At 45.3% G+C, this 23,636-nt stretch overlaps 1 protein-coding gene across 1 annotated transcript in view; it reads left to right on the top strand.

Moving 5' to 3' along the window:
• Positions 1-23,420, top strand: part of slit1b (slit homolog 1b) — a gene marked incomplete at both ends in the record, with an annotated part of 70,953 nt that extends 47,533 nt beyond the window's left edge. The window contains 23 exons of the mRNA XM_079219906.1: positions 1,559-1,703; positions 2,590-2,664; positions 3,981-4,124; positions 5,311-5,454; positions 5,541-5,707; positions 6,176-6,314; positions 7,610-7,678; positions 9,275-9,346; positions 11,370-11,441; positions 11,560-11,631; positions 12,432-12,595; positions 15,493-15,617; positions 15,922-16,013; positions 16,226-16,365; positions 17,386-17,479; positions 17,655-17,792; positions 18,427-18,655; positions 19,434-19,564; positions 19,828-19,982; positions 20,060-20,271; positions 21,597-21,721; positions 21,805-22,016; positions 23,161-23,420. Of these exons, the coding sequence (XP_079076032.1) occupies positions 1,559-1,703; positions 2,590-2,664; positions 3,981-4,124; positions 5,311-5,454; positions 5,541-5,707; positions 6,176-6,314; positions 7,610-7,678; positions 9,275-9,346; positions 11,370-11,441; positions 11,560-11,631; positions 12,432-12,595; positions 15,493-15,617; positions 15,922-16,013; positions 16,226-16,365; positions 17,386-17,479; positions 17,655-17,792; positions 18,427-18,655; positions 19,434-19,564; positions 19,828-19,982; positions 20,060-20,271; positions 21,597-21,721; positions 21,805-22,016; positions 23,161-23,420 (3,176 nt within the window). The remainder of the gene's footprint in view (positions 1-1,558; positions 1,704-2,589; positions 2,665-3,980; positions 4,125-5,310; positions 5,455-5,540; positions 5,708-6,175; positions 6,315-7,609; positions 7,679-9,274; positions 9,347-11,369; positions 11,442-11,559; positions 11,632-12,431; positions 12,596-15,492; positions 15,618-15,921; positions 16,014-16,225; positions 16,366-17,385; positions 17,480-17,654; positions 17,793-18,426; positions 18,656-19,433; positions 19,565-19,827; positions 19,983-20,059; positions 20,272-21,596; positions 21,722-21,804; positions 22,017-23,160) is intronic.
• Positions 23,421-23,636: the final 216 nt, after the last annotated feature.

The raw sequence follows: 23,636 nt of genomic DNA, 5'->3' as shown, positions 1-23,636 counted from the left end.
TTGTATTCCTGTGATCTCTGATAATGAGTAATGATCAATATGTTGTAACGCTTCATGTCATCCACTTATTGGTCAGTTCAGTTGTTAAAAACTGTATTACTAATCATATTTGGGCCTTATTTTCTGTATTCTTTCCCTTTTTTGTTGGAAATATTTCACATTTATATATATATATATATATATATATATATATATATATATATATATATATATATGTTATTTTGTTTCTTCTTCCCCCACATTTTTTACTATTCATTTTTGGACAATTTTTCAAACATATTTTACTCATATTTACCGACATTCATCTGACATTTTTCACAAATATTCCAGACATTTGTTTACATTTCAAATATTTTCTTCTGTTTTTCACGTATTCTAAAACATCTAAAATAATTTTTAAACATTTTTCACATATTTCTTTGACATATACATTTAAAACCGCTTGTCTGATCTCACATTTATCTAAAAAGCTGATTTGGCCAGAGACAGATCCAATGTTTCCTCAACAGCTTCTTATCATATCTCCAAAACAAAACAACATCTGAAGCACAAAGAGATATTTATGTGTTGCCTTATTCGTCCAATCAGGTGTGAGAAAGCTTAATCTGGTCTGTCTCTCTGTGCCTGTCTGTCTCTGTGTCTGTCTGTGTGTGTCTGTCTGTCTGTGTCTGTCTGTCTGTGTCTGTCTGTCTCTCTGTGTCTGTCTGTCTCTCTGTGTCTGTCTCTCTGTGTCTGTCTCTGTCTCTGTGTCTGTGTCTGTCTCTGTGTCTGTCTCTCTGTGTCTGTCTCTCTGTGTCTGTCTCTCTGTGTCTGTCTGTCTCTCTGTGTCTGTCTGTCTCTGTGTCTGTCTCTCTGTGTCTGTCTCTCTGTGTCTGTCTCTCTGTGTCTGTCTGTCTCTCTGTGTCTGTCTGTCTCTGTGTCTGTCTCTCTGTGTCTGTCTCTCTGTGTCTGTCTGTCTCTCTGTGTCTGTCTGTCTCTCTGTGTCTGTCTCTCTGTGTCTGTCTCTCTGTGTCTGTCTGTCTCTGTGTCTGTCTCTGTGTCTGTCTGTCTCTGTCTCTGTGTCTGTCTCTCTGTGTCTGTCTCTCTGTGTCTGTCTCTGTGTCTGTGTCTGTCTCTGTCTGTCTGTCTCTCTGTGTCTGTCTCTCTGTGTCTGTCTCTGTGTCTGTCTGTCTGTCTCTGTCTCTGTGTCTGTCTCTCTGTGTCTGTCTCTCTGTGTCTGTCTCTCTGTGTCTGTCTCTGTGTCTGTCTGTCTCTGTCTCTGTGTCTGTCTGTCTCTGTCTCTGTGTCTGTCTCTGTGTGTCTGTCTCTCTGTGTCTGTCTCTCTGTGTCTGTCTCTGTGTCTGTCTCTGTGTCTGTCTGTCTCTGTCTCTGTGTCTGTCTGTCTCTGTCTCTGTGTCTGTCTCTGTGTGTCTGTCTCTCTGTGTCTGTCTCTCTGTGTCTGTCTCTCTGTGTCTGTCTCTCTGTGTCTGTCTCTCTGTGTCTGTCTGTCTGTCTCTGTGTCTGTCTCTCTGTGTCTGTCTCTCTGTGTCTGTCTCTCTGTGTCTGTCTCTCTGTCCAGGTACTGAAGACCGGCGTCTGAGCTATGAGTGCAACAGTAAGCCGGTGTGTCCCTCTAAGTGTCGCTGTGAGGCCAACGTGGTCGACTGCTCCAACCTGCGACTCACCAAGTTCCCCGAGCACCTGCCCTCCTCCACTGAAGAGCTGTGAGACTCATGCACACATGCACACCTGTAATACTTAATATACATTATTATATATACATTATTATATATATTCATTAGGGTGGGCACGCTAACGCGCTAAAACGAAAAAAAATAAATACAATATTTAATTGACCAGTCATATAGAAGCACTACAAAAATAAAATACATCTTTTTTTCTTCCCTGGCATATATTTTTGATTTATATACTGTTGTTAACTTGCTGTTGCTCCAGAGTGTTATATTGTTCTGATAACATTACATTAAAATAAAAGCGCGCAATACACTAGTTTTTACTTCATTATTGAATTTGGCGCATAATGCAATTAATTGCGATTAATCTCAGAAAAATCATGTGATTAATCAGTTACATTTTTTCAACTTTGCCCAGCCCTAATGTATATATATATATATATTTAATTTAATTATTTACAACAAAAATAAACAGCAACTACTTACTCTGTAGAAGCTGGACCTTGATAAATTCCTTTTTTTTAATTCTTCATAATTGATTATCAAAGTTTCCGATCCCAAAGTGTCCCAGAGTTCCTCCACAGTTGTGCGTCTCCTCGGTTGTGTGAACATCCGCTGACCCTCGGCCTCGTTGTCTCTTCTATTTCGGAGGATGCTTTTGACTTTAAAGTGCACTGCGTTCCCCACGCGGCCCGTCCCTGCGGGGTCGACGGCGTTGAAGCAAAACAACACTCCTACACATGTACATACTGTACACACACTCACACACTCACAGGCACTCTATGGAGACATGTTGTGTGGACTCGTGCCGCATGGCTGCACTCTGCCACGCGTCCCACAGCGACTCCTCTGCTAACCTTGTCTTTTCGCTCTGTGTCCTCCTCACATGTGTCTCGCCCCCTGCGGCCGTCCCAAGGCGCCTCAACAACAACGACCTCTCCGTGCTGGAGGCCACCGGCGCCTTCAAGGGCCTGTCGCAGCTCAAGAAGATGTAGGTCACACAAAAACACACCAACGATGTGATGTGATTCAATCAAAGGGAACTTCTGTGAGATCTCGTTTCCCCGCCTGCACCGTGACCTTTAAGGGATGAAGTGTGGTTGTTTTCATGGTTCTTCTCCAGTGTGTGTGTCTGTGTGTGTGTGTGTGTGTGTTACATGCAGGAGTTCTAGACTGTAAAACATCTTTTAGCCACCTAAAAAAACAAATCAATGTAAGTTTGAGAGCTCTCGTCAAAGCCATCAGACTCCATTGATAAAAACTGTCATTTTTTTACCGCGGCCTCACTCGATTAGTTTGTTTGTGTTATTGTGTGACTTGTTGTTTTTTTAATGACGTAGTTTGGAGTTATAGGTCACATAAACACAAACAAACTACTACTACAATACTTTAAATACAGTGTTCATTTAAACCGATATAGATTATTTTAGGAGTCCACAGCAGAACATGAATTTGCTCCCGTGCCGGTTCTTTCTTTCTTTCTATCATTTTATTTTAAGTTACACATTACCTCACATTACTAGACAACACAAAACAACAACAAATAAGTCAAATAAAAAATACATAACAGCATAACAACCAACTATACAACAATCAGACAAGGACAGAAAAACATGGACAGAAGTCGAACATAAATCATCATAAATTATCATCCTCCATATTGAACCTACTATAACAGTTGTATTGATCTCATTCACAAATGCTGGTTCTGGTTCTACAAACTCCATCTACTGCAGTACACCTCTGACTCGGGAGAAGAACCTCACTTCAAAACCTCCAAACTATCCCTTTAATCCCTTTTCAAGCAGTTCAGACTAAACTACTCTGCAGGTAAACTATTTCATTAATAGTGTTTTTCCCTGGAACAACACGGACCAAGTACTCCAGACGGCTCCAGGAGTTTTATTTAATTGATTCATTTCAACACTGGAGAACAAGTCCCCCAAAATGTGTTCTTGTCTCTGGAGCCCTTTAAGCCCTCACCCCAACCCTAACCCCTAATCCTATTTATTGTTTAAGTTGTGCTTAGAGGTTGTACCTGGGGATTATATATTATTGTAGCCTTGATTTTTATGTTTAATTTGACACCTAACATGTTTTTCTTTATTTATACCATGTTTTTTTCTTGATTTGTACCTTTTGACCTGATATAAATGGGTCCGCTAATTAGGGGACCGATTTATATCAGGTCACGAGGTACAAAAAAGGTAAAAATCAAGAATAAATGGGTCCCCTAATTAAGACTCAACAGGTTTAAGTGAGCGACCGAAAATTAGCTGTGTGAAAACATTTCGTTCTTCCTTCCAGAAACTTGAGCAACAACAAGATCTCTGAGATCGAGGACGGGGCCTTCGAAGGCGCCTCGGCGGCGATGGAGCTCCACCTGACGGCCAACCACCTGGAGTCCGTGAGAGGGAGCATGTTCAAGGGCATGGAGGGGCTGCGCATGCTGTGAGTCCTCCGGCCTGCACTGTTTAAATTACACGTCTGGTTCGACATCAAACACTGTGACGGAGCTGGTTTACAGGATATTTATCTGAGACTGAGCTACAGAAGCATAAAGTGCATCTTTGCATGGACAGAAGCCATCGAGGTTTCCCTCATTTGTAAATGAAATACACAGACACACACAGTTCAACAAATAAAAACAAAAAGAGGACGATGTACCCTAGACTACGTTCTATGTAGCCTAGCCTATGGTCCATGTCCCATAGCGTACACTCTATGTAGCCTAGCGTACGTTTTATGGAGAACAGCGTACGTTCTATGTAGCCTAGCCTACGATCCATGTTCCATAGTGTACGTTCTATGTAGCCTAGCGTACGTTCTATGTAGCCTAGCCTACGATCCATGTTCCATAGTCTACGTTCTATGTAGCCTAGCATACGTTTTATGTAGCCTAGCGTATGTTTTATGGAGCCTAGCGTACGTTCTATGTAGCCTAGCGGACATTTTATGTAGCCTAGCGTACGTTCTATGTAGCCTAGCGTACGTTCTATGTAGCCTAGCATACGTTTTATGTAGCCTAGCGTATGTTATATGTAGCCTAGCATACGTTTTATGTAGCCTAGCGTACGTTATATGTAGCCTAGCCTACGTTCTATGTAGCCTAGTCTACGTTATATGTAGCCTTGTGTACGTTCTATGTGGCCTAGTCTATGTTATATGTAGCCTAGCCTACGTTATATGTAGCCTTGTGTACGTTCTATGTGGCCTAGTCTATGTTCTATGTAGCCTTGTGTACGTTCTATGTGGCCTAGTCTATGTTATATGTAGCCTAGCCTACGTTATATGTAGCCTTGCGTACGTTCTATGTGGCCTAGTCTACGTTATATGTAGCCTAGTCTACGTTATATGTAGCTTTGCGTACGTTCTATGTGGCCTAGTCTACGTTACATGTTGACACACCGTCACGCTCACATGAAATGGTTTGAAATGGAAGTGAGAGTGCTCTTGAATTTAATTTAAATGAATTCACTACATGTAATCTAAATATACAGAGGCATGGACCCACATACCAGGATATCAGGATGTTATCTATAATTATGGAAATAAGTCACGTTTAAACCGACCAAAAATTGGTTTCTAATATGAAGTCTGTGTGTGTGTGTGTGTGTGTGTGTGTGTGTGTGTGTAGGATGCTGAGGAACAACAAGATCAGCTGCATCCATAACGGCAGCTTCACGGGTCTCAGCAACGTCCGGCTGCTCTCCCTCTACGACAACCAGCTGAGCAGCATCCTGCCGGGAGCCTTCGACACACTGCCCAACCTCTCCACGCTGTGAGTGACACACACACACACACACACACACACGTTCTGTGTCTCCATCTTTGTGTCCCGCTCTTCATCTCTTCTCTCCCATCAAGGAATCTCCTGGCCAACCCGTTCAACTGCGACTGCCGCCTCTCCTGGTTCGGGGCGTGGCTCCGGAGCCGGCGGATCGTGACGGGGAACCCTCGCTGCCAGGGCCCCGCCTTCCTCCGGGAGATCCCGCTGCAGGACGTGGCGGTGCCCGACTTCCGCTGCGAGGACGGTGCGATGCACACACACACACACACTCTGACAGACACGATTAATACAGTCAGTTCAATCCATGGAGCGTTAATCTGCACAGGAGCAAGTAGACAGGAGTGAAAAAGTCTCATGCGAAAAACAGTTCTAGTCGTTGAAAACACACATGGAAAATATCAAAAACTTTTTGTAGCGGTAGCATCACAATAAAGTGAAGATCTGCACATCTGCAGGTGTGTTTGCATTAGTCTACGATCGATTCATTATTATTTCTAAGCATGTAGGATGTAGGAGATGACTTCATTGGGATAAGTTATGTAGACCACCGTCTGTCCTATAAGCTACAGCATCACTTAAAATGTCCTGGAAAAGCATCTCTATGTAAAAACAAGTGTGACCTGAGATGTGAAATATGGAGTTGTTAACATGACGGCAGCATCACGATGTCGCCTCAGTGTGATTAAAGTAATCCTCCCCCCCGCCTGTTCAGGTTCTGTGGTGGACGACAGCAGCTGTGGTCCCGGGCCTCAGTGTCCCGGCCAGTGCACCTGCATGGACACGGTGGTCCGCTGCAGCAACAAGCACCTGCAGGCTCTGCCCAGAGGACTCCCCCGCAACGTCACCGAGCTGTGAGTCGCCCACAGCTCAGCAACTTGGACTCGGGTCGCGTTTCGCGTCACGTGACTGTTTAGACCTGACTAGCTCGTTCCCCTGGCTCTCCATGTAGCCTAGCCTACGTTCTATGTACCACAACGTACGTCTATGTAGCCTAGCCTACGTTCTATGTAGCCTAGCCTACGATCCATGTCCATTAGTGTACGTTCTATGTTGGCTAGCGTACATTTTATGTAGCCTAGCCTACGTTATATGTAGCGTTGCGTACGTTCTATGTGGCCTAGCCTACATTCTACTTAGCCTAACCTACGCTATATGTGGCCTAGCCTACGTTATATGTATTCTAGCATACGTGCTATGTAGCCTAGCCTACGTTATATGTAGTCTAGCCTACGTTATATATGTAGCCTAGCGTACGTTCTATGTGGTCGAACCTTCATTCTACGTAGCCTAGCGTACGTTCTACGTAGCCTAGTTTACGTTCTACGTAGCCTAGCCTACATTCTATGTAGCCTAGCCTACGTTATATGTAGCCTAGCTTACGTTATATGTAGCCTAGCGTACGTTCTATGTAGTCGAGCCTTTGTTCTACGTAGCCTACTGTACGTTCTATGTAGCCTAGCCTACAATCTATATGTCCTAGCGTACATTCTATGTAGTCTACTTATACCATTTAATCTAATATGAAGTGAGTGTGTTCTGAGCACTGTCGCCTCACAGCAAGAGGGTCCGCGGTTCGATTCCCAGGCTGCACTCTGTGTGGAGGTTGCTGGTTTTCCCAACACACAGCTCAGCTTCATTGATGATCGCTCTGCGATAGACCTGAACTGCGCCTCCCCTTCCCTAAATAAACTAATTAATCATATTCTCTGATTTATTGAATAAATCTAATCCTCTTCCTGTTGCATGCAATCTTAATTAGGTAGAGTAAAAGATGCAACAGTAATCATCTTATCAGCGATGTTTATCTTCAGTGATTAAAAACAAAATGGTAATTGTGTATTTCTGAAGTTTCTGACACATTTAAATTACATCTGAAAAACCGTATCTATGAGCTCTGATTGTTTTCCTGCAGTAGCCAGGCGCTTTAATTAACGTTTTAATTCACATTAGTGCCACTTAATTTCATTTCATTCAGTCAGAAAGCTTTTCACTTCATGAATGTCTGTGTGAAATTATCTCAGCATTTCCTGAATTATTATTTAGCAGAGATGCAACAATGAACTCTCTCTCTCTCTCTCTCTCTCTCTCTCTCTCTCTCTCTCTCTCTCTCTCTCTCTCCGTCTCTTTCTCCCTCCTCCCCCTCCAGGTATCTGGATGGAAACCAGTTCACCAGTGTTCCTAAGGAGTTGGCCACTTTTAAATACCTGCAGCTTGTGTAAGAGCCACTTGATGAAACACAGTAATCCTCTGCAGGAGCCTCAGCCTCCTTCACTTAAACTCTGATTGCACTTCATCTGCTCCGTGAACACATCTGAGTTATTTTATTCTGATACAGAGCGGTTTTATTTCACCAAGACGTTCCCATTGAGACGTTTAATCTCCTCTACAAAGAGGGAGGGGTCCTATGTGGAAGATTCACATAGAAACACAGATACAAGTTTAAAAAACCATAAAGAACAGCACATAGAACAGATAATTAAGATAATTAAGAATTTAAGAGCGCAGAGTGCTGAAATGATCCTTCAAATGTTTCTGACGCTCACAACAAGATGAGAGTCTAAAGCGCTTTTCAGGGATATTAATAATAATTATAACTTTATTTATAAAGCACCTTTTAAAAAACAAAGTTTCACAAAGTGCTACAGTGAAGCAAAGTATAGTCATACATAACTTAAATACCATTAAACACAAAAAAAGGACCATACCATAAAGGCAATGAATACATCAAAATCAAACTAATAAAAAGAGCAAATTTAATCTAAAAACAAATGAATGAAACAAAAACAAAAACAGGGGAACAAAATAACTGCATAAAAAAAAACATAAACCGACATAAAAGGACGACGTCATTGAAAAGCAATTCTATAAATATGGGTTTTAAGAAGTGACTTAAAAGAAGTTATTGATTATGCAGCTGGGTCGTTCCACGTGCGTCACCTCTCTGCCGTTAGCAACGAGTTAGCAATGCATGCTAACTCTTTATTTAAGCTATTCATCTATGAAGCTTTGTGAAGCTTCTGTTTAGGTTTTCTAATGTCTGTCGTCATATTTTACGACATCATGACCCTCACCAGGGGAAATCATAATGTAATTTGTTCATTGCCATTCTATTGTATTATATTTTGAGTTTAAATGAACCTTTAGTTAACACGGAGGAACTCTCAGTGAAAGTTTCTCAAAGGCTAAACGCCAACGAACACAGATTTATGACATTTGGTCCTTTCTGACTTTTCAACGCTGTGGAGTTATTAGTTTTATGTTTGGATGAAGTCTGAAACAACCCGACTGGGGGTCTTTATTTACAACGGTGCAGATTCAAAGGGTTTAAAAAAAGTTTAAAAAAAACAGCACAACATTCGGATGTTCATTTAAAAGTTTGACGTTATGAATGAAGCCGATCTAGTTTTTCAACAGTCTTTTCTAGTCTGTCAATACAACATAATAATACATACAATGTTTATTTAACTCTCAGTTACTGTTTTGCTCCCCTAACGCTTTCGTTAACATTAAAAACAACGCACACATCCGACATGGACGTGAACATGAATGCATGTGCAGACCTGAGTGTGTGTTCACGCCTCGTCCAGCAGGGGGAGCTGTGGACTGCGGAGTGGAACCCGTCAGAAGGACTCACACATTGATACACACGCCACAAACGCACAACAACTGCTTCATGTGATCGACTGAATTCAATGTGTGTGTGTGTGTGTGTGTGTGTGTGTGTGTGTGTGTGTGTGTGTGTGTGTGTGTGTGTGTGTGTGTGTGTGTGTGTGTGTATTTATTGATTGGAATGGACCTTTTGCCTCTGCAGAGATCTGAGCAACAATAAAATCAACTCCCTGTCAGACGACTCCTTCTTCAACATGAGCCAGCTCACCACTCTGTGAGTCCACACACACACACACACACACACACACACACTCTTTTGTCTTTTCACACCAAAAATATAACCTATGATGTTTTAATACACGTTTACAGAAAGATTAAACACACTCGACTGTTGAATACAGAAATAGAACATAGACATGTGATAGTGTGTGTAGTAACAAGATTGAACTACTATGATGATAGTACTATAATACTACTATAATACTACTATAATAGATAGTACTATAATACTACTATAATGATAGTACTATAATACTACTATAATAGATAGTACTATAATACTACTATAATGATAGTACTATCTATTATAGTACTATCTATTATAGTACTATAATACTACTATGATGATAGTACTATAATACTACTATAATAGATAGTACTATAATACTACTATAATAGATAGTACTATAATACTACTATAATGATAGTACTATAATAGATAGTACTATAATACTACTATAATGATAGTACTATCTATTATAGTACTATCTATTATAGTACTATAATACTACTATGATGATAGTACTATAATACTACTATAATACTACTATAATACTACTATAATGATAGTACTATAATACTACTATAATACTACTATAATAGATAGTACTATAATACTACTATAATGATAGTACTATAATACTACTATAATAGATAGTACTATAATACTACTATAATGATAGTACTATCTATTATAGTACTATCTATTATAGTACTATAATACTACTATGATGATAGTACTATAATACTACTATAATAGATAGTACTATAATACTACTATAATAGATAGTACTATAATACTACTATAATGATAGTACTATAATAGATAGTACTATAATACTACTATAATGATAGTACTATCTATTATAGTACTATCTATTATAGTACTATAATACTACTATGATGATAGTACTATAATACTACTATAATACTACTATAATAGATAGTACTATAATACTACTATAATGATAGTACTATAATACTACTATAATGATAGTACTATAATACTACTATAATAGATAGTACTATAATACTACTATAATGATAGTACTATAATACTACTATAATACTACTATAATAGATAGTACTATAATACTACTATAGTGATAGTACTATAATACTACTATAGTGATAGTACTATAATAGATAGTACTATCTATTATAGTAGTATTATAGTACTATAATACTACTATGATGATAGTACTATAATAGATAGTACTATAATACTACTATAATATATAGTACGATAATACTAGTATAATAGATAGTAATGTAATATTACTATAATATATAGTACTATAATACTACTATAATACTACTATAATATATAGTACTGTAATACTACTATAATATATTGTACTATAACACTACTATAATATATAGTACTGTAATACAACTATAATATAAACTACTATAATACTACTATAATATAAACTACTGTAATACTACAATAATATATAGTACTATAATACTACTATAATATATAGTACTATAATACTACTATAATATATAGTACTATAATACAACTATAATATAAACTACTATAATACTACTATAATATAAACTACTGTAATACTACAATAATATATAGTACTATAATACTACTATAATATATAGTACTATAATACTACAATAATATATAGTACTATAATACTACTATAATATATAGTACTATAATACTACTATAATATATAGTACTATAATACTACTATAATATATAGTACTATAATACTACTATAATATATAGTACTATAATACTACTATAATATATAGTACTATAATACTACTATAATATATAGTACTATAATACTACTATAATATATAGTACTATAATACTACTATAATATATAGTACTATAATACTACTATAATATATAGTACTATAATACTACTATAATATATAGTACTATAATACTACTATAATAGATAGTACTATAATACTACTATAATATATAGTACTATAATACTACTATAATAGATAGTACTATAATACTACTATAATGGTTGTTTCTCCTGCAGGATCCTGAGCTATAACTCTCTACGCTGCATTCCTCCTCTGGCGCTGAGCGGCCTGAGATCTCTGAGGCTGCTGTGAGACACACACACACACACACACACACACACACACACACACACACACACACACACACACACACACACACACCACACTGAGTTTTCACCTTTTTGACTGTTGTGTCCCGTCTTCCAGCTCTCTCCATGGCAACGACATCTCCGAGCTGCAGCGCGGCATCTTCAGCGACGTGGTCTCCCTGTCTCACCTGTAAGCTGTGTGTGTGTGTGTGTGTGTGTGTGTTTTTGTGTGTGTGTGTGTGTGTGTGTGTGTGTGTGTGTGTGTGTGTGTGTGTGTGTGTGTGTGTGTGTGTGTGTGTGTGTATGTGTCTGGATCAAGTTCCGTTCTCAGAGGGTTCAAGTGGCGCTTGGTGGATTGAATCAGCTGGAGAGATCCCTCGTGTCCCCACGGGTCTATTTATGTGTGTGTGTGTGTGTGTGTGTGTGTGTGTGTGTGTGTGTGTGTGTGTGTGTGTGTGTGTGTGTGTGTGTGTGTGAGAGTGTGAGGACTGACAGCTCCACCATGTGGCTTTAAAAATAGTGCAGAAATGTATTTTTTTCCTCCGTCTCTTCTCTTTCTTTTGTCTTTCTTTCTCTGTCTTTCTTTCTCTCCTTTCTGTCTTCCTCTCTCTCTTAACATGTATGTATGTCTCTTTCTTTTTCTTTTTCCTCTTCTTTTTTGTCATTCTTGTTCCTTTCTGTCGTCTTAATTTCTTTCTTTCTGTCTGTCTCTTTCTCTTTTCTTTCTGCATGTCTTCTTCCCCCTCTTCCTTCCTCTTCACCTTTCCTATCTGTTCGTCATCCCTCCTCTCGTACCCTTTCTCTTCATTTTCATTCCACCTTTCTCATCCATTCCTTTAACTTTTTCTTCTTTATCTTCTTTACCGAGCTTTTCTTCACCCCGATCGCCTCCTTTCCTTGCTCCTCTTGTTCCTTCCTTCCTTCCTTCCTTTACTCTTCCTGTACTCCCCCCTCCGTCCGTGGGGCTGACTCTCCTCCCCCTCTCCCCAGAGCGATAGGAGCCAACCCCCTGTACTGTGACTGCCGCCTGCTGTGGCTGTCTGAGTGGGTGAAGAGCGGCTACAAGGAGCCGGGCATCGCCCGCTGTGGAGGCCCTGAAGGCCTGGAGGGCAAACTGCTGCTGACCACACCTGCTGACCGCTTCCTGTGTCAGGGTACACACACACACACACACACACCTGCTGACCGCTTCCTGTGTCAGGGTACACACACACACACACACACACACACACCTGCTGACCGCTTCCTGTGTCAGGGTACACACACACACACACACCTGCTGACCGCTTCCTGTGTCAGGGTACACACACACACCTGCTGACCGCTTCCTGTGTCAGGGTACACACACACACCTGCTGACCGCTTCCTGTGTCAGGGTACACACACACACACACACACCTGCTGACCGCTTCCTGTGTCAGGGTACACACACACACACCTGCTGACCGCTTCCTGTGTCAGGGTACACACACACACACACACCTGCTGACCGCTTCCTGTGTCAGGGTACACACACACACACACACACCTGCTGACCACTTCCTGTGTCAGGGTACACACACACACACACCTGCTGACCACTTCCTGTGTCAGGGTACACACACACACACACCTGCTGACTGCTTCCTGTGTCAGGGTACACACACCTGCTGACCGCTTCCTGTTTCAGGGTACACACACACACACACACCTGCTGACCGCTTCCTGTGTCAGGGTACACACACACACCTGCTGACCGCTTCCTGTGTCAGGGTACACACACACACACACACACACACACCTGCTGACCGCTTCCTGTGTCAGGGTACACACACACACACACACCTGCTGACCGCTTCCTGTGTCAGGGTACACACACACACACACCTGCTGACCGCTTCCTGTGTCAGGGTACACACACACACACACACCTGCTGACCGCTTCCTGTGTCAGGGTACACACACACACACACACCTGCTGACCACTTCCTGTGTCAGGGTACACACACACACACCTGCTGACCACTTCCTGTGTCAGGGTACACACACACACACACACCTGCTGACCGCTTCCTGTGTCAGGGTACACACACACACACACACCTGCTGACCGCTTCCTGTGTCAGGGTACACACACACCTGCTGACCGCTTCCTGTGTCAGGGTACACACACACACACCTGCTGACTGCTTCCTGTGTCAGGGTACACACACACACACCTGCTGACCGCTTCCTGTGTCAGGGTACACACACACACCTGCTGACCGCTTCCTGTGTCAGGGTACACACACACACACACACACACACCTGCTGACCGCTTCCTGTGTCAGGGTACACACACACACACACACACACCTGCTGACCGCTTCCTGTGTCAGGGTACACACACACACACACCTGCTGACCGCTTCCTGTGTCAGGGTACACACACACACACACACCTGCTGACCGCTTCCTGTGTCAGGGTACACACACACACACACCTGCTGACCACTTCCTGTGTCAGGGTACACACACACCTGCTGACCGCTTCCTGTGTCAGGGTACACACACACACCTGCTGACCGCTTCCTGTGTCAGGGTACACACACACCTGCTGACCGCTTCCTGTGTCAGGGTACACACACACCTGCTGACTGCTTCCTGTGTCAGGGTACACACACACACACCTGCTGACCGCTTCCTGTGTCAGGGTACACACACACACACACACCTGCTGACCACTTCCTGTGTCAGGGTACACACACACACACCTGCTGACCGCTTCCTGTGTCAGGGTACACACACATACACACACCTGCTGACCGCTTCCTGTGTCAGGGTACACACACACACACCTGCTGACCGCTTCCTGTGTCAGGGTACACACACACACACACCTGCTGACCGCTTCCTGTGTCAGGGTACACACACACACACACACACCTGCTGACTGCTTCCTGTGTCAGGGTACACACACACACACCTGCTGACCACTTCCTGTGTCAGGGTACACACACACACACACCTGCTGACCGGAGAACACTGACACACGCACACTGACACATGCACACTGACACACACGCACACTGACATACGCACACTGACACACGCACACTGACACACACGCACACTGACATACGCACACTGACACACACGCACACTGACACACGCACACTGACATACGCACACTGACACACACGCACTGACACACACGCACACTGACATACGCACACTGACACACACGCACACTGACACACGCACACTGACATACGCACACTGACACACGCACACTGACACACACGCACACTGACATACGCACACTGACACACACGCACACTGACACACGCACACTGACATACGCACACTGACATACGCACTGACATACGCGCACTAACACACGCACACTGACACACGCACACTGACACAAATGTACCTAAACCTATGATCTATTCTTTTATTAATAAATATCAAATCAAAGACACACACAGACGAGTTTAGATCCAACTCTACACAACTACTGATGCATGTATTATTATAAAGGTAATAACTCTTGAGTACAAATGTAAGTTTCTAACTCATACATATTTTATTCATACGCATCTTCCCTCCTAATTACTTTGTTGTTTCTTTTCATAAAGAGTTTTTGTTCAAGCTGATTATCTTGGAGAGAGAAAGTGTAGTTGTGTGTCCTCCCACAGGATCCGTCTGTTTCACTGCAGTTCAACTCGTCCGTCTTTCTTCTATTTATTTATGTATTAATGGCTTCCGTGTCTTTATTGCTTTCCGTGTCTTCATTGCTGTCGTCTGTTAGAACAGAAGTCGTGTCTAAACATAAACGTTGTGTTTTGTTTCTCATAAGCTAAAGCAAAGTGAGTGGAACATAAATGAAAGAATAATGTAACACAACGACTTTAAACCTCGTGTTTACCAGGAATGTGTTCGTAGGTTTCCTGGAAATAAATGTGTGTGTGTGTGTGTGTGTGTCTGTGTGCGTGTGTGTGTGTGTGTGTGTGTCTCTGTGTCTCTTTGTGTGTGTGTGTGTGTGTGTGTGTGTCTGTCTGTGTGTGTGTGTGTGTGTGTGTGTCTCCAGGTCCGGTGGACGCCTCTGTCCAGGCTAAGTGTAGCCCCTGTGTCTCTTCTCCCTGTCAGAACCAGGGTCTCTGTGAAGTCCACCACACGGAGCGCTACACCTGCACCTGCAGGCCTGGCTTCACGGTACGACCCTGCGTGTGTGTGTGTGTGTGCGTGTGTGTGTGTGTGTCCGTTGCTGCCGGCACCTTTTGACCTCATAATCAGAATGTTTCCCCCGCAGACGCACAGCGACAATCTGTTTACAAACTCGCCGTGTAGCGTGTAGCGTGTTGTCGCCGATTATATTTGAGCTCACATCTGTCTCTGATAATAATCCCATCAACATACTCCGTTGTGTGTGTGTGTGTGTGTGTGTGTGTGTGTGTGTGTGTGTGTGTGTGTGTGTGTGCGTGTGTGTGTGTGTGTGTGTGTGTGTGTGATATTTCAGGGTAAACACTGTGAGACTCCGGTGGACGCCTGTTTCAGTAATCCCTGCACCAACGGAGGGATCTGCGTCCGTGACGAGACGAGAGGATTCAGGTGAGAACTCATTAAACTGCATTAGGGGCGGGGCTTACCGTGATTGACAGGTTTCTACCAGGAGATATGGTCACTTCCTGTTCACTGGTTGCAAAAAGCCAAGATGGCGCCGGAGTAAAATATTTGTCGAGGCTTCAAAACGTCGGTTGATTAGTAGTTTGTGTGAATGTTGACGTTTATTTGTTGTTGTTGTTGTTGTCGTCGTCGTCTAGTTGCGCGTGTACGTTTGGTTTCCATGGAAACTTCTGCGAGGTGAACGTGGACGACTGTCAGGACCACGGCTGTGAGAACGGCGCCACCTGTGTGGACGACGTGGGGAACTACACCTGCTCCTGTCCACCCAACTACACAGGTGTGACAGAGGACCCTGAACAACACACACACACACACACACACACACACACACACACACACACACACACACACACACACACACGTTGATTAACACACACACACACATGTTGATTAACACACTCACACACACATGTTGATTAACACACACACACACATTGATTAACACACACACACACATGTTGATTAACACACACATGTTGATTAACACACACACATGTTGACTAACACACACACAAACACACACACACATGTTGACTAACACACATGTTGATTAACACACTCACACACACATGTTGATTAACACACACACACACACATGTTGATTAACACACACACACACACACACAGATGTTGATTAACACACACACACACACATGTTGATTAACACACACACATGTTGAGAGGAGGAACGAGGGAGTGACTCTCTCACTCCCTCTCTCCCTCTCTCCCTCCATCTCTCCCTCCCTCCCTCCCTCTCTCTCTCACTCCCTCTCTCTCTCCCTCTCTCTCTCTCCTTGTCTCACTCCCTCTCTCTCTCCCTCTCTCTCTCACTCCCTCTCTCTCTCCCTCTCTCTCTCTCCTTGTCTCACTCCCTCTCTCTCTCCCTCTCTCTCTCTCTCCCTCCATCTCTCCCTCCCTCCCTCTCTCTCTCACTCCCTCTCTCCCTCCCTCTCTCTCTCCCTCTCTCACTCCCTCTCTCTCTCCTTTCCTCTCTCTCTCTCACTCCCTCTCTCTCTCCTTTAATCTCTCTCTCTCTCCCTACCTCTCTCTCTCCCTCCCTCTCTCTCTCACTCCCTCTCTCCTCTCCCTCCCTCCCTCTCTCCCTCCCTCTCTCTCTCCTCTCTCTCACTCCCTCTCTCCCTCCCTCTCTCTCTCCCTCTCTCACTCCCTCTCTCTCTCCTTTCCTCTCTCTCTCTCACTCCCTCTCTCTCTCCTTTAATCTCTCTCTCTCTCCCTACCTCTCTCTCTCCCTACCTCTCTCTTCCTCCCTCTCTCTCTCTTTCTCTCTCTCTCTCAGGTCTGCTTTGTGAGGAAGAGGAGGGGTCGTGTTCTCCAGGTAGAAACCCCTGTCAGCATCAGTCCACCTGCGTCAGCACTCCTACCGGCCCCAGGTGACGACACACACACACAGACACACACACACACGCACACACACACTGCCAGATTTAAAATATAGATGCACGCGGAGAAACACACATAAAGGGGAGTTTTGCTGAGGTAGGTGTGTGTGTGTGTGTGTGTGTGTGTGTGTGTGTGTGTGTGTGTGTGTGTGTGTGTGCGCTGCAGGTGTGTGTGTATTCCAGGCTGGGTGGGGCCAGACTGCAGGATGGATTATGATGAATGTTTGGATCATCGCTGTCAGAACGGAGCGCAGTGCCTCGACCATCTGGACGGATACAGCTGCGTCTGTCTGCAGGGACACAGGTAGTGGGAGCACTGGGAGCACTGGGAACACTGGGAGCACTGGGAACAATTGGAACACTGGGAACACTGGGAGCACTGGGGACACTGGGAACACTGGGAACACTGGGAACACTGGGAGCACTGGGAACACTGGGAACACTGGGAACACTGGGAGCACTGGGAACACTGGGAACAATTGGAACACTGGGAACACTGGGAGCACTGGGGACACTGGGAACACTGGGAGCACTGGGAACACTGGGAGCACTGGGAACACTGGGAACACTGGGAACACTGGGAGCACTGGGAACACTGGGAGCACTGGGAACACTGGGAGCACTGGGAGCACTGGGAGCACTGGGGACACTGGGAACACTCAGAGCACTGGGAGCACTGGGAGCACTCAGAGCACTGGGAGCACTGGGAGCACTGGGGACACTGGGAACACTCAGAGCACTCAGAGCACTGGGAACACTGGGAGCACTCAGAGCACTGGGAACACTGGGAGCACTCAGAGCACTGGGAACACTGGGAGCACTGGGAACACATATAATTTAGCGATTTAGGTGATTTAAAACATCCTACGATCAAACTTTCTGAGACCCTCGCAGACTTCTTCTTCCTCTTCTTCCTCTTCTTCTCCTCCTCCTCCCAGTGGTGAGTTTTGTGAGGCGTCCCTCTCCTCCCCGTCTCTCTGCGCTCTGACTCCGTGTCAGAACGGCGCCCCCTGCCTGGAGGAGGCGGGCGCTGCGGTCTGCCAGTGTCTGTCCGGCTTCGAGGGGCGGAGCTGTGAGAAGCTGGTGAGCGTGAACTTCGTGGACCGGGACTCTTATGTCCAGCTGCAGGACGTGAAGAACTGGCCTCAAGCCAACATCACCCTGCAGGTGAGCTCACATACCAGGAGCACACACACACTCACACACACACACACTCACACACACACACTTTCACTCTCTCTCACTCACACACACACACTCACTCTCTCTCACACGCACACACACTCTCACTCTCACACACACACACTCTCTCTCACACACACACATACACACACACTCTCACACTCTCACTCTCACACACACACACTCTCTCTCACACACACACACACACACACACACTTTCACTCTCTCTCACTCACACACACACACTCACTCTCTCTCACACACACACACACACTCTCACACTCTCACTCTCACACACACACACTCTCACTCTCACACACACTCACTCTCACACACACACACTCTCACTCTCTCTCACACACACACATGCACACACACTCTCACACTCTCACACACACACACTCTCACTCTCACACACACACACTCTCACTCTCTCTCACACACACACATGCACACACACTCTCACACTCTCACTCTCACACACACACACTCTCACTCTCTCTCACACACACACTCACACACTCTCACTTTCTCTCACACACACATACACACACTCTCACTCTCTTACACACACACATACACACACTCTCACTCTCTCTCACACACACACTCACACACTCTCACTCTCTCTCACACACACATACACACACACTCACTCTCTCTCACACACATACACACTCACACTATCACTCTCACTCTCACACACACACACACACACACACACACACTCCGATGGCTGTGTCTTAATGAGTGTGTGTTTCAGGTCTCAACAGCAGAGGAAAACGGCATCTTGCTCTATAACGGAGACAACGAGCCAATCGCTGTGGAGCTCCACCAGGGTCACGTCAGGGTCACGTATGACCCCGGTAACCAGCCGGCCACTGCCATCTACAGGTACACACACACACACACACACACACACACACACACACACACACACACACACACACACACACACACACACACTCACACACACCGAGCAAAAGGGCGCCAGGAGTAGGGAAGAAGGAAGTGGAAACAAGAGGGCGGAGCTAAGTACAATCGAAGGCTAAATAAGTCATTTTATAGGCAATTAAAATGTTTCAATTAACTTTCATGAACTGAAAAAGACCCTGTGTGTGTGTGTGTGTGTGTGTGTGTGTGTCCTCTCCCTGCAGCACTGAGACGGTGAACGACGGGCAGTTCCACACGGTCGAGCTGGTGACCTTCAACCGGATGGTGAACCTGTCGGTGGACGGAGGCGAGCCGACCACGTTGGGCAGTCGGGGCGGCGGCCAGCCGGCGGCGGGCGACGCGCCGCTGTACGTCGGAGGTAAGAGGAAAACCGCTGAGCTCTTTATCTCCCGCCTCCCCCAGATCGGGTCCGGTGGTAACCGCCCGTCTCCGCAGGTATGCCCGAGGCGGCGATGGACGCCTCCCTGGGTTTCTCCTCGCAGACCCTCAACGGGTCCAGTTTCCACGGCTGCATCCGGAACCTCTACATCAACCACGAGCTGCAGGACTTCACCCGCGGCCACATGGAGCCGGGCGTGGTGCCGGGCTGCCAGGCCTGCCGCAAGCTCTACTGCCTGCACGGCGTCTGCCGGCCCAACGCCGCCCAGGTAGGAGGCGGACGCAGCTCCTGAACTACGACACGCAGGAGTAGCGCATTAAGCACCAAAGGGAGAAAGCAACAAGTTGTGTTTCCAGGTTCAGTGTGCGTTAGTGAGTGAGGTATTTAGCCTCCAGGTATACACGTGTAGGGCTGTGCGGTACACCGGTTTCAAATTTCCGTACGGTATGAATTTTCCATATACCGTCATACCGGTAGATTTAAAAGGCCGCAGCGGTTGGAGCTACTTCCGTGTCATGGTTAAAACTTTATAACAACAATTAATGACCCACAACTAACGCTCTTTAACAGGGTAAACAATTTGTAACACTATTAATTGTACATTTATAAAATGACACTGCCGAACTGCATGCTGGGTAAAAATTGGCCACTATCACACAAGAAAAAACTTGTGTTTTTTTTCTCCTACATTCCCCTGGGTCCTAAGCCGTGTTGGGGGTAACGAGTTACAAAGTAACGGATTACAGTAACGATATTACTATTATAGGTAACGAAGTAAAGTAACGCATTACGCTCAAAATATTGGTAACTACACTACTTTACTAGACCTCAGGAACGCGCTTTCCTGCGTTACCCAAGACATTTGTACCAGTCCGAAAATTTCTCTTTTAGTGGCGCGCGAGTCACACAACACTTCCTGCGTAACAGTAGCAACAAGCTGCTAGCTAACGCTGCTGCTGCCCGCGTCCCCTCTGCCCAAGTCGGGTGTCGAGCCTGGTCCCGCTACCTTCGGTGGTTTTCGGGGAGCTAGCGGAAGTTGACGGAGAGCTAGCGGAAGTTAGCGGGGAAGTGACGGAGCGCTAGCAGGAACCCCAGCCGGCTACAGTGGGGAGCTAACGGGGACTCTGACCGAAGGTAGTAGCGGCTCGTAACCCGATGTTTACGGTAGATTGTTCATGCAGGAAGTGTCGTGTGACTCGCGCGATTATTGTTATTGGAAATTATATTAATTAATAATAATAAATTATTATTGAAAATTTTAAATAAAGTGACAAAAGGGTCATGATGTTTGTCCATGTATCTTTGCGGTTAATTTGGAAATTTGCTTAAAAAAATGGAAAGTAAAGTAACTAGTAGTGAAGTTACTTTTCAAATGCAGTAACTAGTACAGTAATGTAGTTACAATTTTCAGAAGTAACTAGTAACTAGTTACTTTTTCTGAGTAACTACCCCAACACTGGTCCTAAGTCCCTCCAAGTTTAGCTTCCTAACAACCTTAAGATTAATAATGTCAAATGTATTTTCCTTTTCCAGTTATTCAGAAACAAACATTTGTGATATTTGATAAAGGGGCCGACACGTTGTCCCCCACAGGGTCCCGAGTGTCTCTGCCAGTCGGGTTGGGCGGGACAACACTGTGACCAGCCAATAGCAGCAGGCCTGACGGGAGCGGACGTCGTCACCGCGGCCGTCGCCTTCGACCCGTGCGCCGGCAGCAAGTGAGTGTTTGGGGTTGTCCGGCCCTTTAAGTAACTTTCCCCCGTTGGTTCGTCCTTCACGCCGGGCCTCCTCTCCTCGCCAGGTGTGCGAGGGGCGTGTGCGTGGCGCTGGACGCACAGACGTACCGCTGCGACTGCGCCGAGGGATACCGCGGCGCGCTGTGCAACCTGCAGGGGGAGCCGGCGAGCTCGTGCCAGCCGGGGGGTCGGTGTCTGCACGGTCAGTGCCAGGAGACGGAGGACGGAGAGCGCTGCGTCTGTGAGCCGGGATACAGCGGAGAGAGCTGCGACATAGGTGAGGGGTATTATGGTCTGTAATTTACTAAATGAACATCATGCTGTATTGAAGAAGACTTGAAACTAGAGATTGAGACATAAACTCATGTTTACAATGTTTACTGAGGGAATACATCAAGAGAAGTAGAGTCATTTATATAGACTTCTATACAACCAGAGGAGTCACCCCCTGGTGGTCAGGAGAGAGAATGCAGCGTTAGCACATGAAGCATAGGCTTCTATACAACCAGAGGAGTCGCCTCCTGGTGGTCAGGAGAGAGAATGCAGCGTTAGCACATGAAGCATAGGCTTCTATACAACCAGAGGAGTCGCCCCCTGGTGGTCAGGAGAGAGAATGCAGCTTTAACACATGAAGCATATACTTCTATACAACCACAGGAGTCGCCCCCTGGTGGTCCGGAGAGAGAATGCAGCTTTAACACATGAAGCATATACTTCTATACAACCAGAGGAGTCACCCCTTGGTGGTCAGGAGAGAGAATGCAGCTTTAACACATGAAGCATATACTTCTATACAACCAGAGGAGTCGGCCCCTGGTGGTCAGGAGAGAGAATGCAGCTTTAACACATGAAGCATATACTTCTATACAACCAGAGGAGTCACCCCCTGGTGGTCAGGAGAGAGAATGCAGCTTTAACACATGAAGCATATACTTCTATACAACCACAGGAGTCGTCCCCTGGTGGTCAGTAGAGAGAAAGCAGCTCTAACACATGAAGCATAGACTTCTATACAACCAGAGGAGTCGCCCCCTGGTGGTCAGGAGAGAGAATGCAGCTTCAACACATGAAGCATATACTTCTATACAACCACAGGAGTCGCCCCGTGGTGGTCAGGAGAGAGAATACAGCTCTAACACATGAAGTATATACTTCTATACAACCAGAGGAGTCGCCCCCTGGTGGTCAGGAGAGAGAATGCAGCTTTAACACATGAAGCATATACTTCTATACAACCAGAGGAGTCACCTCCTGGTGGTCAGGAGAGAGAATGCAGCTTTAACACATGAAGCATATACTTCTATACAACCAGAGGAGTCGTCCCCTGGTGGTCAGTAGAGAGAAAGCAGCTCTAAAACATGAAGCATAGACTTCTATACAACCAGAGGAGTCACCCCCACGTCTCCCTCGTGCCCCCACAGAGTCCCCGTGTCGAGGTGAGCCGGTGAGAGATTACCACCGCCTGCAGCACGGGACCGTCCTCTGCCAGACTTCCAAGCCGTTCTCCTGGGTCGATTGTCGGGGTCGGTGCGAGCCGGGAGTCGAGCCGGCGGCCGCCGCCTCCTGCTGCGCTCCTCTGAGGGTCCGACGCCGGCGGCTCTCCTTCGAATGCGACGACGGGACCTCGTTCACGCAGGACGTGGAGAAGCCTGTGGAGTGTGGCTGCAAGGAGTGTGTGTAGTGCTGTGGATGTAACGGTGCACACAAACACACACACATGCACACACACACACACACACACACACACACACACACACACACACACACACACACCAAGCTAAAGAGGTACACACACTGTAAGGATTCGCTCACTGAGAAACGAACATTTCAACGTTTGTTTGGAAACACAAGACAGTTCTTCCCTCTGGAAACATGGAGTCAACGAAGCCGACCTCCT

The sequence above is a fragment of the Taurulus bubalis genome (assembly GCF_910589615.1).
Source record: "Taurulus bubalis genome assembly, chromosome: 6".
In the NCBI taxonomy this organism is placed as follows: domain Eukaryota; kingdom Metazoa; phylum Chordata; class Actinopteri; order Perciformes; family Cottidae; genus Taurulus; species Taurulus bubalis.
This window is presented reverse-complemented; position numbering and strand designations above follow the sequence as displayed.